Source organism: Triticum dicoccoides, chromosome 5B (assembly GCF_002162155.2).
Source record: "Triticum dicoccoides isolate Atlit2015 ecotype Zavitan chromosome 5B, WEW_v2.0, whole genome shotgun sequence".
Taxonomy (NCBI): domain Eukaryota; kingdom Viridiplantae; phylum Streptophyta; class Magnoliopsida; order Poales; family Poaceae; genus Triticum; species Triticum dicoccoides.
Window position 1 is genome coordinate 396,447,812 of NC_041389.1, and position 14,675 is coordinate 396,462,486.

The 14,675-nt window shown below is 42.8% G+C and overlaps 2 protein-coding genes across 14 annotated transcripts; both read right to left on the bottom strand.

Moving 5' to 3' along the window:
* Nucleotides 1–724: 724 nt before the first annotated feature.
* LOC119309416 lies at nt 725–2,923 on the bottom strand. Its single transcript, XM_037585421.1, has 2 exons — nt 2,471–2,923; nt 725–1,467 (listed from the first exon to the last, which is right to left on the bottom strand). The coding sequence occupies exons 1-2, from the start codon at nt 2,635–2,637 to the stop codon at nt 972–974; spliced, it is 663 nt and encodes a 220-aa protein (XP_037441318.1). The 5' UTR covers nt 2,638–2,923; the 3' UTR covers nt 725–971.
* A 1,734-nt stretch (nt 2,924–4,657) lies between these two features.
* On the bottom strand, nt 4,658–9,710 carry LOC119309417. 13 transcript variants are annotated; one of them, XR_005150509.1, is made up of 6 exons: nt 9,271–9,710; nt 8,572–8,743; nt 7,376–7,527; nt 7,264–7,283; nt 5,860–7,192; nt 4,658–5,623 (listed from the first exon to the last, which is right to left on the bottom strand). XR_005150509.1 is itself a non-coding variant. In XM_037585422.1 (4 exons), the coding sequence occupies exons 1-4, from the start codon at nt 9,356–9,358 to the stop codon at nt 5,500–5,502; spliced, it is 468 nt and encodes a 155-aa protein (XP_037441319.1). In that variant the 5' UTR covers nt 9,359–9,710; the 3' UTR covers nt 4,658–5,499. The 13 variants fall into 13 exon arrangements, 1 of the variants encoding a protein (XP_037441319.1); XR_005150510.1 differs by having other exon boundaries at nt 7,369–7,527; XR_005150512.1 differs by lacking the exon at nt 7,264–7,283.
* Between the last annotated feature and the right edge of the window lie 4,965 nt (nt 9,711–14,675).

A 14,675-nucleotide genomic window follows, 5' to 3' on the forward strand; every position in this document is an offset into this window, starting at 1 on the left:
AAGGGGGAAGGGGAGAGGGGGAGGGGAGCGGGGCGGGCCGGGAGGCGCGCGCCCGACGGCCGGCGGCGGCGGGAGAGCGGGGTCGCCGGCGGCGGCGGGGGTGGGAACCCTAGGGAGGGGAGCTTCGCCGCGGGGCCGAGGAACTCTCTAGTTAAACTCTCAACTTCCTTTTGAATCTTATCAACATGATTCATAATGCTTTTTTTAAAGAAGAGTTACCCCGGTCTCTGCATCAAAATAATGCAGAGCCATATTATTAAACAAAGTAGCCACCAAATACGTAGTTTGATACAACTTCATGAATCAAGCTGAAAAAATAAAAATTGCCACAATCGGCAGAAATAGGATAAGATGACCATACGCCTATCCTACTATTTGAGCAACATACAAACCGGTTATAAATATCCCGTGCTACCGTCTCCCAACAGTTGTACCCATAAGCCATATTTTCCTTAACTTCAGCATGGCTGAGTATCCAGCCCACAAAAGTATACCACATAACGCTCATATTAGTTCACAAAAGCATTATGTTTCTTGAATAAATCTTCTCAATATTTAGAACTTGGCATATCTATGTCTTCTCGTATATCGCAAAAATGGATGTATCTAGAACTAAAAATATGTCTAGATACATCCATTTTTGTGACATGTAATTCGGGATGGAGGGAGCATTGCACAAGTACCAATGTTCAAAATATCAGTTTTCTGCAAACTGGAGGGAGTGTGATTTCTGCCTTTGATTCTAGCAGATTATGTCAATTTATATTTACACATTGTCAAACAAGCTATTTTACACACAAAACCGTCACCATACATGCTCCCTCTTTTTTTTCATCTGATCCCTCTTATTTATTTAGGCAAACACCCCAATGCAACCTTAGGTTAGCAAAAGAGAGATGCGGTATATTAGCCCCCAGAACAAACACAAGAAAAAAAACACGAAAAGATGGAAATGCCTCTTGAATTCCTTGTTAATCAACCTCCGGCTCTTCTTCCAGGCAAACAGATGAGCAGCGGCTGTGCAAACGTTGCAGATTCACCATCGAAAACGACCTCATTGGCACCGGCAATATCTTAGACATGCAAGACCCAAGCCGAGGTGTGGTGATCGCTGGAGAAGCAAATTGTGCAGTGTTATCAGGTGACTGAACAAAAATGAACTGCTGAGGCGGCTCGTTTTCGTCGCTGCTGAGGCTGCTGCTACTGCTGCTGTTGGAGCTCATACCATCCGAGGGCCTCAACCTGCTTAAACCCGCAAACCTCTTGGAGAAACCATTCTCGTAGGTCTCCGGCACGGTGATCTGTGACTGATTGTACATGATGCTGTATGCAAGAAGATTTTTCCGTTTCCTGGAATAAGCATTGTCTGCCTTGGCAATGACCTTTGCAGAACCAGATGGCCCGATAGCTTCCTTGAGGAATGTGAAAGATCTGGACTTGCCGTTATAGAATTTAGAGATGCCACGCCTGCCCCACAAAAAGGATAAGCACGTCATAGGTAGCATATAGATAAACACCATAATGATGCAATGAACACACACATGAAGCGTGTAGTGCAGAAAAGTATAACAACATAACAGCTGTAGCGATAAGCATTGCCGTTTTGGTGGTGCATTATTTATGAGCAAGCATGCAAAACTGACCGGACAAAATACCAAAGTAAGTGTTTCCGGATCAGAAGGAATCAGGGAAATTTATGTCAACAAACAAAGGAACTTTTGCATTTAGCAGTTCGCAGACCATGTTGGCAAGAAAAACTAAAGCTACTTCTCAGTATTAGGAAATGTAAGATACTTAACCAGAGTATATTAATAGTACCATAGAAGGAGCATACTGTTTGCAAAACATGTAGGAAAATGTTTCCATTAATAAACAAAGCCACAGTTTGTATAGTAGCAAACATATCAAATGGAGCACTCTTTCGTGGGGTTCATATACAGCGAAGGATCCCAACATGAAACTTGCATTGTGTTGTCAAGAGTTGTACTGTAGAACTTCCAGCTAATAATATGTTCTTGCTATTTCCTCTACAAGCAATGTGTTTGTAGAAAAATGTGCAAGTATTCATGAGAAGATAGGTACACCTCGCCAACCTCACAACAATAATACTAAACATTACTAAAGCAAGACATGAGAACGACGCGATGCAGCAGTCATTAGCACACAATTGGCCGGGCAAATAGCAGACCTGTCCCATCAACTAAACAATGTGGAGCACTCCATATCATCACGCAACTGAATAAAATGATCCACAACTCTAAGAGAAGTTGTAATCAAGAACGCGGACGCTATCACGAAAGTAACAAGATATCCAATGTGCCTATTTCCCCAGTCCCAAACGCGCGGCGTCCACCGAAGATCGCCCAAGGATGACTATTTCTTGCAAGAGCTCGCGGGCAGCGAAGCAGAGCGAGACCACAAATCTAACATGCCGAAACAAAAACGTCGTAAAAGGGGCTCTGCTCCTCACCGGATGGGAAGCGACTCCTCCAATGCGGCGAGGCCGTCGAGCCCCGCCCCGCTGTAGGCGCTCTGCACCTCCCCCTCCCCGTCCTCCTTCCCCGTCGGCACGCCGCCCTCGTCGCTGTCGTTCCCCAGCGACGACGACGAGCTGCACGGCTCCGGCTGCGGCGGCATCCGCCTGATCTGGAACCGGCGCTGCCGATCCGCCCGGCGACGAGAAGAGGCGGCCGTGTGCGCGCGCGTGCGGATTGATTGATCGCCAACGGGAAGGAGAAGAAACGGCCCCTCTCGCGTCGTCGTCGTCGTCGGTTTAAGGAGAAGGTCGGATTTTAAATAAGGCACGGATGGATGGGGTGCGGATTTTAAATACGCAGGGGTAATGAAGGCGAGCCGTTTCTGATGAAGAATAACTGTGCCACGTAATGTCCAGATCAGCTCGTAATTAATAACGGATTGGTCAGAGACGTGCGGGGCAGGGAGAGAGAGGAGGAGGACGAGGTTTGGGTCGGCAGCGAGTGAGGGTGAACGTGAGCTGGAGGGCCGCGCGGCGCCTTATCGGCTTATCCACATACGTATGCAATATTTATCTCTTTTTTGAGATATAACTCTACGAATATTCAATTCTGAGCCCGGGCTCATCTGCACCCGATCAAAAAATAATTCATAAAAAATTAAAAACAAAATTAAATGATAGATAATTTGATGCGTGAGGTGCGCTCCAAATTTCATAGCACTTGGACATTTGAGTAGCTCTTAGCAAAATAGACAAACTGGGTCAGAATAGTATACGAACAGTACACTATTTAACGGACCCTAAAAATTTGTCTTTTTTGCCGAGAGCTACTCAGATATTTAGATGATTTAAAATTTGGACCGGACATCATGCACCAAACTATCTACCATGCCAAAAAAATGGATTTTTTTTTTGAATTTTTCTAGTATTTGCTTTGATTTTTTTTATTCGGCACAGGTGCAAATGCTCCTGGGAGGCAAAACGCCTCACTACTCTACGAATCATGCATTCCTTATTAACTTTTGGACATTTCTATTTGTACAACTCTGCGGTCTGTTTGGGCTTGCTCCTTTAAATTCACCTCCGCTTGAAAAACACAAGCCAAATTGGATAGTTAAGCCAAACGAAACACATTACAAGAATATTGGTTAAGTCAAAAGGAGCATGTCAATATTTTTTTACCGGCGTAGATATTTGTCTTATGGACAACATTTTCTCATGACCGGTAACTGTGTCTTGTCTTTGCTTGTGTGCTTGTTAACTTGTTCGGGCTTAACTAGTTTACAAGTATATTTTTTGAACTAACATTTTTTTCCTTGTGCTTATTCTGATACTATTTATAAACTTGGATGTGAAGCATACCATGTATAAATTCATTAACAGTCTGGAGAATTGGATTTCAAAGCTGGTCCATTTTTCAAAAATGATTGATGAAATACTTTTTTTCTTTTTTTCTTTGCATCTTCATTTTCATGCATAACCATTGGTAATTCAGATGTGCGATGTGGATTCATGTGGATTCATGTGCCTGCAAGCTAAAAGCGTATGTGATTTGGCTTCGGTCCATTTTAGTATTGTCGGTAAATAAAGTCAACAGTGTGGGTTTACTTAATCCTCAAGCTAACTGGAGCCACGGAACTCAGGGCTTTAGTTTTGTATATGTTGTCTTGATGGATACTAGTGGTTGGGGCGCACCCTGGTGCGCCTCCTGAGCAGAAGCTCTGCGGTGCCAGGTAGGTGGCAACCATTTCAATTCCTTTTTGTGTTGTGTTTGCCATATGGCTGGCCTCCAACAAAATGGACAAGCTTAACCACAATCAGTAACAACTAATAAGCCTTGTAATGTCCCACTTATTATCTCAAAGGGCATGATGTGAAACTTCATTAAAATACAGGGAAGATTTTACAGGATCAGTTATAAGAGAACATGAATTTAGAGGGTCAATTTTCAAGAAAACAATGATGCAACTGTAAGCATAGCTTCAGAGATCATGATGAGTACACTACCCACATAATACGCTGAGCGGAAGCTCTGCGGTGCTAGGTAGGTGGCAACCATTTCAATTTTCTTTTTGTGTTGTGTTTGGCATATGGCTAGCCTCCAACAAAATGGACGAGCTTAACCACAATCAGTAACAACTAATAAGCCTTGTAATGTCCCACTTGTTATCTCAAAGGGCATGATGTGAAACTTCATTAAAATACAAGGAAGATTTTACAGGATCGGTTATAAGAGAACATGAATTTAGAGGGTCAATTTTCAAGAAAACAATGATGCAACTGTAAGCATAGCTTCAGAGATCATGATGAGTACACTACCCACATAATACACTCTCAGCAAGGAGAAAACAACAAGAACATGATTCAAAACAAGAAAAGCAACTTGCAGCTCTCCAGGATACCTCATCAATAGTATAGCCTCAAACTCCAGCAAAATTCTATTATGTCAAAGATCCTGACATTGTGTTCTTTCCAAAAAAAATCATCGGTCCACTGATGTTGTTTTCAAACAGCTCGCTATGAAGATGCGAAGATCCATTGTTATGCTGGAATTTTTTGTGTGTAATTTGACAAAGTCTGCACTCGGTACCAAGTTGCAATAGTACTTCAGGTTGCAAATGGAATGATGTGCCGCACAAAGCATTAACTCAAAAAATACCTGAACAACAAATTCACGCCTTCCACAATCCAGGAACATGTCTGCAGTCCAATCAACTCCTGATCTTATTTAGTTGTCAACAAGAACTCTTGATCTTATTTTATCCCTCGTTGTGCTAAAGCTTAGCTGATCTCTTGAGGTGAACGATCAACTTCATTGAACCAAAGGCATGTGAAGAGATTGGTGATGGTATGTGCTCTCCTATAATTACACAACCCTCAGGGAATCTGTTCAAGATAAATGTATCCCTTATGTTCTCAGGAGAAATATTTCTATATCAGAATTCAGCGAGAAGAACCATTTGCAGCTTGTAATAAGGAGCTTAGCTGATGAATAATGGGTTAACCCTCTGTCTTGTAGAACTTTATTTGGTTATCGATTGAAGCATTATCATACTTCCAGCCTTGTTGGCCTCAGCTTCCTCAAAGACATCAAAGCGTCTATAATACCTGGAAATAGTGAAGCGCACATTTTTCCTCCACAAGAATCTGCAGCATGGCAGTGTATACAGAATCAAAATAACAAAAAGTCAAAATCTAGAAAAGAGTAGATTTAATATTAAAGTAAGAATATGGTGCAGCTTGGATCTCTTAATACAACAGATAGAGCATAAGTGGCACTGGCAACAAGCAAACTTACTTTTTGACGGCATACTTTCATTGAGTTGTGTGCAGAGTAGTTTATAAGTAGCAGACAGAGGTCAGGAAGAGAACGTGATGTTTACCTCTTTAACAGCTGATAAGGATCCTTCACAAGTTTAAGTTTCCCATCGATACAGAGTGAATACCGCACATTAGGAAAGAGCCGATGAAGTAATAGTTTTGGAACCTAAATATCACAAGGGATTCAGTTAAAAAATTATAACAAGGAAAATACACAATTAGGAAAACTATTCGCTCATGCTGATTCGCATTAAGCATGGCATTTCAATTAAAAAATTACCACAAGGAAAATACGTGATTAGGAAAACAATTCGCTCATGCTGATTCACATTAAGCATGGCATACTCCTCTCGTCTTTCAACAGAACGGAAAGATGGTTGTGGAGTCAAGAAACTTTTCACACTGACCCAATGCAGAAAAGAATGAAAACATGTTGGATCAGCTATCTAGATAAGAGCGCATGTTGCTTTTAGAAGATTGCGTAAAATTATATTTTGCAACTAAATTTTAGTTTACATTGCCCGCTAAGCTGAATTTTAACTTGTGCACAATCTCCATGCCAGAAGTAACTGGCACCAAAAAGATTCAATTAGGAAAATCAAATAACCAAATGTACAGTACAGCAGCGGCGAAGCCAGCTTCAAAACTCTGTCGGTTCAGTAGTATTTTTTTTTATTTTCTTCACAATGAACTGCACAGTGATTTTAGGCTGATTTTCACGAAAGTTGTTGGGTCAGGAAAAGGTTGTGCACAACAACCACCCGCCACAGCCTGATTCTTTTCGTATTATCAACAGTAGGGATCTTCTTTATTGCAGCTTCAGTTTCTTCATCCAGAAACATGAAGAAGCAAACCATATCTTTTGAAAATGTATTGATGTTTTCTGGTCGTTGCATTATATCATAATTCTCTGAGAAAAACAAATAAGAAAGTTCACACACGATGTGCAATTAGCACCGGCATGGAAACATGACAACATGCAAATATAATTGGCATAGAAAAGAGGATGCAGTTCCCGAAAATAGCAGAAGCAAATGTCCCCTGGCACTGCCGCATCTCAGACAGACCAGCTTCATCTACATCGAATGCAGTATCGAGACCATGTATCTTCCCCCCTCACAGATCTTAATATAAAGAAAAGGTTAGCGATACAACACACAGTGATCATATAAATGTACAAGAGTTAAATCATTTGAGTCATACAAGGACATACCCACAATGTAGTGTCATCGAGTCTTTTATGTCATATAAGACATATCTCGTTGTTCCAGGGATGGATAACCACGAAACAAAGAACCACTATTGGACCTATGAGTACCAAATTGTCTTCGGACAGATGAGCAGCTGGCATCAATGCCAGGCCCTGGTCAACAGGCACATAACAAACAGGACATGCTACACAAGTTTAAAATTATCAGATTTAGAACTTTCTTGTAACTCTGAATTGGACTGGTGAGACTACTTACACCCTTGTCGAGTGCGTCTCCTATCAATAGATGGAGGAGAAAATGAGAAATTTTCACAAGGATAGTGCTCTAGATGAATAGCTGGTAGGAAACTCCATGAAATACCTCGAACCTTTTCATGGCTGATGTCCAACTGTTTTCCTGTCCGTGATGTTGTATCCGAATCATTTCCACTCAAAGAGGTCGTCCATACAGGATTGACAAAGCTCCTAACATGATCAGAAAATCCCAGCATGGTCTTGGTACCAGGTGTTGCAATTTCATCTACAACCAACCAAAAAAAGATTTTGTGGTTCAGTACTCAAAGATACATAAGTAAAAAAATGTAGAAATAATACAACAGATACTGGTTATGCTTTACTTTGTTACAACTAAAATGTAGATTAGATCAATTTAGCTATTACTCAAAAGAGAATGTTTAGCAGACAACATTACACGCAAACGACATATGAAAAGAAATACCATGTCATCTATAAGGGTTAGACAAACAGATATTGAGTAAAATCATCAACATCTACTACGAGAAACTGTACTAATTATGGCCCCTTGCTCTAAGAAGCATAGGCAGCTTCTTTAGAACAGCAGGAACGGCAGCTACAAAAAGTTGATGAATTAGGGGCTGTTTGGATCGCAGCCGTTAGCAGCCCTGCCAATTTTTTGGTCGTTGACCCACTCAATGGCAAGCATTTGGTTGGAAGCCAAAATTCCGGATCTGCGCCAAAGTTTTGGTCGTGCGTTCAGTTTTTGCGCCAGGTTGTTGGCGAGCCTGCGGTGGCAAAATCCTGCGCCAAAAAATTGGCTAGCCCCAAGTTGGTAAGGCTGGCATGGGCGTCAACCAAATAGACCCTCATTGGCACGGTCTGTACTTTAACAAATGCTTTGTGAATGCACCAGGCTCAAAGGAATCAACCATAGCAACTCTCTTTTTTCTTAAGGAACCAAATTAACTCTAGGAAGGGGCTAATGGCTTCTACACATTCTATCAGCATTAAATATTAGATGATAGAAGGCAAATCAGTTAACCATGGAAACAATTAGTGTGCAAACATCAGTTCACGGCAGCAAACATAACCCAGTTCGTCGCTATGAGGCACTACTAATTCATATGAATACTCCCATCATTCCAGGGGCAACTGAACACCAAATCACCAACCGTAGAGCTAAACAACAAGGTGGGCGGCAAGAATCAGTCGTTCCAGCTATATTTGTGTCAAACCAACTCAAGAATGATGCAAATCATTCCATTCCACTTCCAAGAGTAAGTAATAAGTAGCAGTAGGGAAGTAGCAGCATGCCGAAACTTCTCACCTCCAGTTCTCCTTGGGCTTACACCCAGATGCGACGTAGGCGACGAGGTCCTCCTTGGTGAGCAGCTCCATCAAAAGCCGGCGCGGGGGTGAGGTTGGATCTGATGAATCACGCGAGGACAATGACACCATCGCCGATGCTTTGCATCGACCCCAGTGCCTGTGGTGACCTTCTGCAAGAAACTTGAGACTCAAGAGGGGCTATGGCAACAAGTTGTTAGAACCAAATATTTCAAGAACAAAACTATTAATACTACTAAAACAAGAGTCACTGATTCCCCTTGCTGGAAATCAATTATGAAGGTTAGAGAACTTTATTTGATTGGGCGCGAGATCTCTTTGCAGAAAAAGTGATAAAGCTGGAGTATGGGAAGATGTGCCTGTGGATGGTAAATCCTTCAGAGTTCAGTGAACAATATCTTGAGCTATACAACATTTGCTTTGAACCTAAATGTACTCTGGAGGAATTTGATAAATTATACCAGATCAATCAGAGGTTGGGGGTGGTACTCCTTTTCTAAAAAAACAAATCAATGATTTCAGAAGAAGGTTGTCTCCTGAGCTGTCTTTATGGTGGACTGAACTAAATAACAAGGTTGCTTCTTTTCCATTGACAACCCTGACAAAGTATTTTGGTATTTGAACAAAAAAAAAGGGTATTTAGTAGGAGGTGCTAGGAGGGAGCCTTTGCGCTGCTTACCTCGCCGCTGCAGCCATGGATCTGGAGCTCGGGAGAGAAGGGGGTGCATCCGAGGCACGCGAGCGTCGTCCAGGAGGCACAGCAGCATGAGAGAGCACGGCAAGAGACAGAGACGACCGGGCCAAGGCGCTGGAGCATCACCGGCAACGAGGAGGTCGACCGCGGAGGGGAGGCGGAGGCAGCTAGGAGGGAGGTCGAGGAAGAGGAGGGAGGGACTGGTGGGGGCGTGGGTGTGGAGGTTAGGTTTTTACCGAACGGCGGCTGGCTCGAGGCGGGGCGGCTGGCAGACGCGGCGTCGGCAGCGGCGAGCATGGAGAAGGGAAGAAGGGGGCGCGGCGGCGGCGGCAGGAGAGGAGGCGGGGTTCGCTGGGGGAGACGGGTTAGGTCACAGGCATCGCTACGCAGCTACTCGGTCGCTCGCTTCTTTTTCTCTCGCTCGCTCGCTTCTTTGCACTCGCGCGCTCGGTTTTTTATTTTCACCTCACAGAGTAAGAGCATGGCTAATAGAAGAGCCGGCAACGGGCTTTATACATCACCTATAGTCTTCAAAGAAAAAGTTTGATATAATAGGGCTGGCTGTAGAGGAGCGGCTCATCGGCTATAGTAATTAATTTTTGCATGCATGAAGAAGGAGGGAGCCACACCTGATTGGAGGGGAGAACCAGCGCCAGCTTTTAAGGGCTGCATGCAGCTCCTTTCTCTCGTAGACTGCGCTATAGCCGGGCGATTAGTGAAGCGCCGGCTGCACTCTCTTTCCTCCCTTCTCTCTCTTCCAGATGGAATTTTGCTGACTTGGAATGGCTTATAGCCTGCTGAGTAGGACCTATTATACTTGCTCTAAAGGGTCAACTCGGATGTGCACAACGCCTCCCCACGCCCCGTGCGCCCAAAGCCACGACAGTGCGCACATTGCGCGATTCTTATTGTGTTTAATGATATTCCTTGGTGATGCCTAAGCTTGTAAAAAAGTTCATGTGTGCCTCTTTCAACAATAGGAAAAATCATTTTCCGGTCTCTATATCAGAAATTACATACAACTTATTCTTTGCTCTAGATGGACCTACAGTTTCTAGCTTAGTGATATTCTAGGTTTGTGTTTTGCCCGGCAAACATTTAAGCCATTTCCCCCTTTTTGAGAAATTAGTAAAACATTCAGGATTTCTTTTGAAGGATGCACGCATTCATACTTTCTTTTTTAGGGGATACACGCATTCAAATGATAGTAAGGATAATGTTGTATGTTTTTTTGTTATTGTTGTTGTTGTTGAGAAACCGAAATGTTGTGCTCCTATGTTGGAAGTTGGAACCATGCTTTTCTATCTGCGGAAAAAAAGGATCAATGTTGATTTTGGCCCAGTTACATTTTCTTGTAGGGATCTGGCCCTGTATGCCAACGTGAAGTGTGTACGCCCCAGAGGCCCATTAAACCTTCAGTCACACGATAGCGGCGCTCTCACGTAGGCACGTCTGCTCTCTCTCTCTCAAAAAGAAGTACAGTAGTCAGGTCCAAAAATATTATTGCTTCTAAGATATTTTTTGCCCCGAAACTAAATTCTAAGTTTTTTTTTTCAGGGGACTTGCTTCTAAGATATTTCAAGAATTGTAGCCTCTCGATTTAATAAAACTGAGAAATTTAATACAGAAATAGAATTTTAGAAGCTTCAATTGATAAGGAGAAATAGTGAGAATGGCAGAACCTATGATTCTATACGATTTTATTGAAATGAATCCTAACACTTTATTTTGTGGATGGTGGAACAAGTTTTTTTTGTCTTAGTTTATGAATTTATAATTTGAAAAATAAGACAAGAAAGAGTAACTTTTCCCGCAAAATTCTTAGTGAGTTAGATATTTTACTGTAATGCAATAATAGTAAATTTAAAGATGTTTTTTAAGAAGGATTACATTGTCTATAAATATAGAGTAAATATAGAGTTATATATATGATATATCTTCTTTCTTTACTATATTTTTTCTGCTTTAATAAATTTAACATTATATATAACATTTTCTATTTTTTGTGTATCTATCTAAATCATAATATATTTTTAATATTATGGAGTTGGATAAATTTGCACATTTGAAGAACGATTGTGCACAGCTAGCCCAATTTTTGCGAAAGTACATAAAGCTATTCCCATTGTTCCAGAGAAGCTAATGAAACAACAAATGCTCAAGCTAATTAAGAATAGTCCTTAGGCATGGCTGGTAGAACCTCCAGTTTTCTCAAGGCCTAAGCTTGTAAATGATCTATTACTATTTTACCAACAAAAAGTTACTTCCACTGTAAGAAAAATTGACACACGTTTGCTATTCTGTTAAACCCGTAATCCATCTCTCCGTGAGTCTAACATTACTCTTAAGTCACACTATTCCATATCCAGGAACAAAGCAGACATGGTCTAAAAGAAGGTATGCATAGTTTGCTATATCATTTGCACTTTCATGTTTTCCTTGTTCCATGTACGTATCGATATGTATATAACCATTTTATAAATGAAAAATGCCACAGTATTGGTGTACACCACTAGTTATGCTAAGAAAAGCTCTACATTTCCATCACCATCGTGCGAGAAGTAGATTAAAAGAAGTTAGCTCACTAAAATGATTTGTAATTTCCAACCTTCTGAAATTCAAGTTTTAGTTTAATCCGTCAGCTTATGGCCAAAATTATTCCAACATCCCACTAGATATGCACCAACTTTCAATACAAAGAACAATGTCTTCCTAGAAACACGAAGTCAACGTTAAACTTGCCACAAACCCAAGATTTCAACTCTTACCCTCTAAACATCCCCTCCCCTTTGGATCGAACCCTCCAACCAAACAAAAGCCATTGCCCTCCTCCCTTGATCTACAACAAAGACATAGGCTCTGACATCCACCCTACCTTGTGGTGTCAATATAACATGGCTATGATAGAACGAGAAAACAAGAGGGTTGACAATGATGGACCTTGGAAGCCTTTGTATCTCTGCCATGACAAAAGTCTCTGTAACGGGACATAGCGTTTGTCAATGGCCTTCATTGCCAACTAACTCTAGCATCTCCAAAGACATGAATGACTCCACCTTGTTGGTGTGGCAACGTAGTCGGTCAAAAGTGGTTAATGATATAGGGATGGCGCTGTCGGATATGGGGTTCTGGCAAAATCCTTAAGGTTTGAACCCTGGGGTGCGCGCGAAGATCTTCCCCCTACCGATCCACGTCCTAACGCCTCGCTGAGAATCTAAGCTACCAGATGAACAACACAAGGGACATGAGGTTTATACGGGTTCATGCCACCATTATGGTGTAATACCCTACTCCAGTGTGTGGTGTGTGGATTGTCTCAGGGGCTGATGATGAACAGTACAGAGGAAGAACAGCCTCGCAAGGGATGTTCTTGTGGTGGTGTGGCATTCTGCTTGGGAAGGATTCGATCCCCGATTGCCCTCCTTTTTTCCTTGGTGGTAGCTAACCCTATATATAGAGGCCCTGTTCCTCTTCCCAAATATTGAGCGGGAAGGGCGCCAACAACGGCCATTTTGAAGGGAAACATCTAGTACAACTTATCCTGACTAAAGTTGGTCTTCGGCTGTCAAAGGTACTAGTGATGACGCTGTCTTGGGCTCCACGGTGACCTCCGTCCTGCCGCTCTGCTCGTGTCATGCCCAATATATGATACTATCCTAAAGAGACTCGAAGGTCCCACCAAGGATAGAACCGCATATTGAAACGCTTTTGTAAGGTGGATATCACTACATCAACATTACATAATAGATGGGGATACATACAAAAGGCATACAATGCCACCCGAATACAATGATACATCATACACAATAGCATCATCCGACTACGGATGAAACACAAACAGAAACTGAAACGACATCCACCCTGCTAGCCCAGGCTGCCGACCTGGAACCTATCCCCTGATCAAAGAAGAAGCAGAAGAAGAACTCCAAAACAAGTAACATCGCTCTCGCATCAAGATCATCGCATAACCTGCACCTGCAACTGTTGTGGTAGTAACCTGTGAGCCACGAGGACTCAGCAATCCCATTACCATGGGTTTCAAGACTAGCAAAGCTAAATGGGTAAGGAAGGGGTAAAGTGGTGAGGTTGCAGCAGCAACTAAGCATGATATGGTGGCTAACATACGCAAATAAGAGCGAGAAGAGAAGCAAAGGAACGGTCGTGAAGCTAGCAATGATCAAGAAGTGATCCTGAACTCCTACCTACGTCAAACATAACCCAAAAACCGTGTTCACTTCTCGGACTCCGCCGAGAAGAGACCATCACGGCTACACACGCGGTTGATGCATTTTAATTCGGATCTGGTGTCAAGTTATCTACAACCGGACATTAACAAATTTCCATCTGCCACATAACCGCGGGCATGGCTTTCGAAAGATTATACCCTGTAGGGGTGTCCCAACTTAGCCCATGATAAGATCTCGCGATCAACGAAGGATATTCCTTCTCCCAGGAAGACCCGATCAGACTTGGAATCCCGGTTACAAGACATTTCGACAATGGTAAAACAAGACCAGCAAGACCGCCCGATGCGCCGACAATCCCGATAGGAGCTGCACATATCTCGTTCTCAGGGCAACACCGGATGAGCAATCCGTACAACTAAAGCCAGACCTCAAGTTTCCCTGAGGGGGCGCTGCAAAGGGCTCTAGTTCGGACCAGCACTTGGAGAAGCACTGGCCCGGGGGGTGCTAAAGTAAAGATGACCCTCGAGAGAGCGACTCCCAAAGGAAAAGTAGGTGGTGGTGAGGCAAATGGTAAAACCAATGTTGGGCCTTGCTGGAGGAGTTTTATTCAAAGCGAACTGTCAGGGGGGTCCCATAAATCACCCAACCACGTTAGGGACGCAAAATCCGGGAACATAATACCGATATGACAGAAACTAGGGCAGCAAGAGTGGAACAAAACACCAGGCATAAGGCCGAGCCTTCCACCCTTTACCAAGTATATAGATGCATTAATTAAATAAGAGATATTGTGATATCCCAACATAATCCTGTCCACCATGGAGCAATCTTCAACTTCACCTGCAACTAGCAACGCTATAAGAGGGGCTGAGCAAAGCGGTAACATAGCCAAGAAATGGTTTGCTAGGAAGGGTGAAAAGGTTAGAGGCTGACATGGCAATTTGGGAGGCTTGAAGAGCAAAAGATAGGTAGCGCGGCAAAGCGATAGAACGAAGCAACTAGCATAGCAATGATAGTAGTTAGATCTGGGGTAGTGGTCATCTTGTTTGAAATCCCGCTAGGAAGAAGAACGAGTCCATGAAGAAGACGAACGGATGAAGCCGAACCAAGCGTAGATGAACGAATCCTCACGATCGCAACGAAAACGGGAACTATCGAGAAGAAGCACACAACATGGTAAACACACCACACATAGACAAGACA

Coding starts and splice junctions, on each gene's coding strand:
- LOC119309417 (XM_037585422.1), bottom strand. CDS start 9,358: ATGCTGCTGTGCCTCCTGGACGACGCTCGCGTGCCTCGGATGCACCCC. Junction 7,528..9,270: donor TCCATGGCTGCAGCGGCGAG/GTAAGCAGCGCA, acceptor GGTTGGTTGTAG/ATGAAATTGCAACACCTGGT. Junction 5,964..7,375: donor TGGACATCAGCCATGAAAAG/GTTCGAGGTATT, acceptor TGTGATATTTAG/GTTCCAAAACTATTACTTCA.
- LOC119309416 (XM_037585421.1), bottom strand. CDS start 2,637: ATGCCGCCGCAGCCGGAGCCGTGCAGCTCGTCGTCGTCGCTGGGGAAC. Junction 1,468..2,470: donor GAGGAGTCGCTTCCCATCCG/GTGAGGAGCAGA, acceptor TTTGTGGGGCAG/GCGTGGCATCTCTAAATTCT.